The 1,706-nt window shown below is 50.3% G+C and overlaps 1 protein-coding gene across 1 annotated transcript; it reads right to left on the bottom strand.

The window, feature by feature from the left end:
• Positions 1–397: 397 nt before the first annotated feature.
• LOC114890672 (DPEP2 neighbor protein-like) lies at positions 398–1,638 on the bottom strand (the record flags this gene model as incomplete). The annotated part of the gene is given in 2 exon segments (XM_029214427.1): positions 398–542; positions 1,484–1,638. Coding segments are annotated over 2 exon segments (300 nt in total), but the record flags the coding sequence as incomplete, so codon positions are not given.
• Between the last annotated feature and the right edge of the window lie 68 nt (positions 1,639–1,706).

The following is a 1,706-nucleotide window of genomic DNA, read 5'->3' as shown; positions in this document are numbered from 1 at the left end:
ATGTATTTCTGGTGTATCTGTGGGGAGGAAGGTGATCTCCGCGTCTTACTCTTCCGCCATCTTCCCCTCCCAGGTATCCGTTTTTTCTAGACTTTTCTTTCTTCAGCTCACAAAGGGGCCCCTGAGGATTAAGCAGAGGAACGTCAGGGTTTCTTCCAGGCCAGCTTCAGCCCTGGGATGTTCAGGGCAGACTCTCATTACAAACCTCAGTTTCTGAGGCTCCTGGCTTATGGCCATTTAGTATAGAAGGAGGCTCCTGGCTGGGGAAGGCTCAGACAAAACGATGCAGGTTCTAATCTGTGGCAGTGGGCAGTGGGGGGCGGGGGGTGTCAGTGCAGGAAGAGGCATTCGCTGCCTTAGGCATTTAAACCATTGCCTTCTCTTCAGGATGACTCACCTGCAAGATTCTGTGGGGTCCGCCTCCTGCCACCATGCTACAATTGCCGGATTTTGGGTCTGGAGCAACCCAGGTCTTCGTCCGGCATTTCCAGAGAGTGCTTTCTCTTCGGAGCACGTCTGGGGACTGGCTTCTCTGCTTCCACCTTGGCTGGCGAGGCCAAAGGAGCATCTTCCATGGGGAAGAGAGGGAAGACATTCCAGTTTGGAAGAACAAAAGCAAAGACACACTCTTCTCTACCTTGTCCTGCCCCAAATATAAATTCATAGCACCTTCACATTTTTATAACTATGGACTTAAAAAGACCAAGAGATTAAGGGGCCTACCCAGTGTTACACAGGTAGTGGAGAGGTGTTCTGCTCAATGGTTAGTTTCATGGTGGGGCTCCGGATTTACAGCTGATAGGAATGTGAGGACAAGCTCATGCCATTTCAAACATTTCCAAGTGATACTGAGAGAGATGTTGAAGGTGCAAAATGAGGGTGCTGAATGACCTCACAAAGTGGGGATGGTGGGCCCATTTTAACATGAAATTGAAAATAAATTCATGACAAAAGGACATAATAGAAAATGACAACATAATCATAACACTCCCCTCTCCCCTGGAAGTAAAGTTCATTAGAATCCTCTCTCTCTCCACCATGAAAGGATGAGATAAAGTCTCAGCAGCAGCCCCCGTGAAAAACATGGTCAACAGGGTGAAGAGGTGTTACTAAGACCATATGGTGCGACTCAGAGAAGCAAAGAGACAACTCTGCCCTTAGCCTGATGAGGCCCACAGGAAGGAACATGTGTGGCAACCTTGGATAGTGTGGCAATGAGAGAGAACCTTCTTTAGGAGGGGACTCCCTGCTGCCACCTTGAAAAAGCAAATATGGGACATTCGTTTACTGTGGCTCTTGCAGAGGCGATGTGCCCAGAGGTTGGGCCACCGTGCTTGACAATCAAAGCACCTTGTATTCCTGTGCTGCTTGAAAGCTCCAATCGCCGGATTTTGGGTCTGGGGCAACCCAGGTCTTCGTCCGACCATTCCAGAGAGTGCTTTCTCTTCGGAGCACGTCTGGGGACTGGCTTCTCTGCTTCTACCTTAGCTGGCGTGGCCAAAGGAACATCCCCGTAGAGCCGGTAGCCACCAACCAGGCAGTATGTCTCCCCATGCCAGCCCAACTGCGTTTCTCCACACCCGCGGTACAGGACATGGTAGTGACCAGGTGTAGGATGAGAAGCGGGAGCCACTGCTGCTGCAAAGAAAATCAGAACTTATCAGTCACTTCTGCTGTGCACAGTCTCCTGCCAGAATTTCCCTCTC

The sequence above is a fragment of the Monodon monoceros genome, unplaced genomic scaffold (assembly GCF_005190385.1).
Source record: "Monodon monoceros isolate NGI ecotype Baffin Bay Population unplaced genomic scaffold, NGI_Narwhal_1 Contig6186_ctg1, whole genome shotgun sequence".
In the NCBI taxonomy this organism is placed as follows: Eukaryota; Metazoa; Chordata; class Mammalia; order Artiodactyla; family Monodontidae; genus Monodon; species Monodon monoceros.
This window is presented reverse-complemented; position numbering and strand designations above follow the sequence as displayed.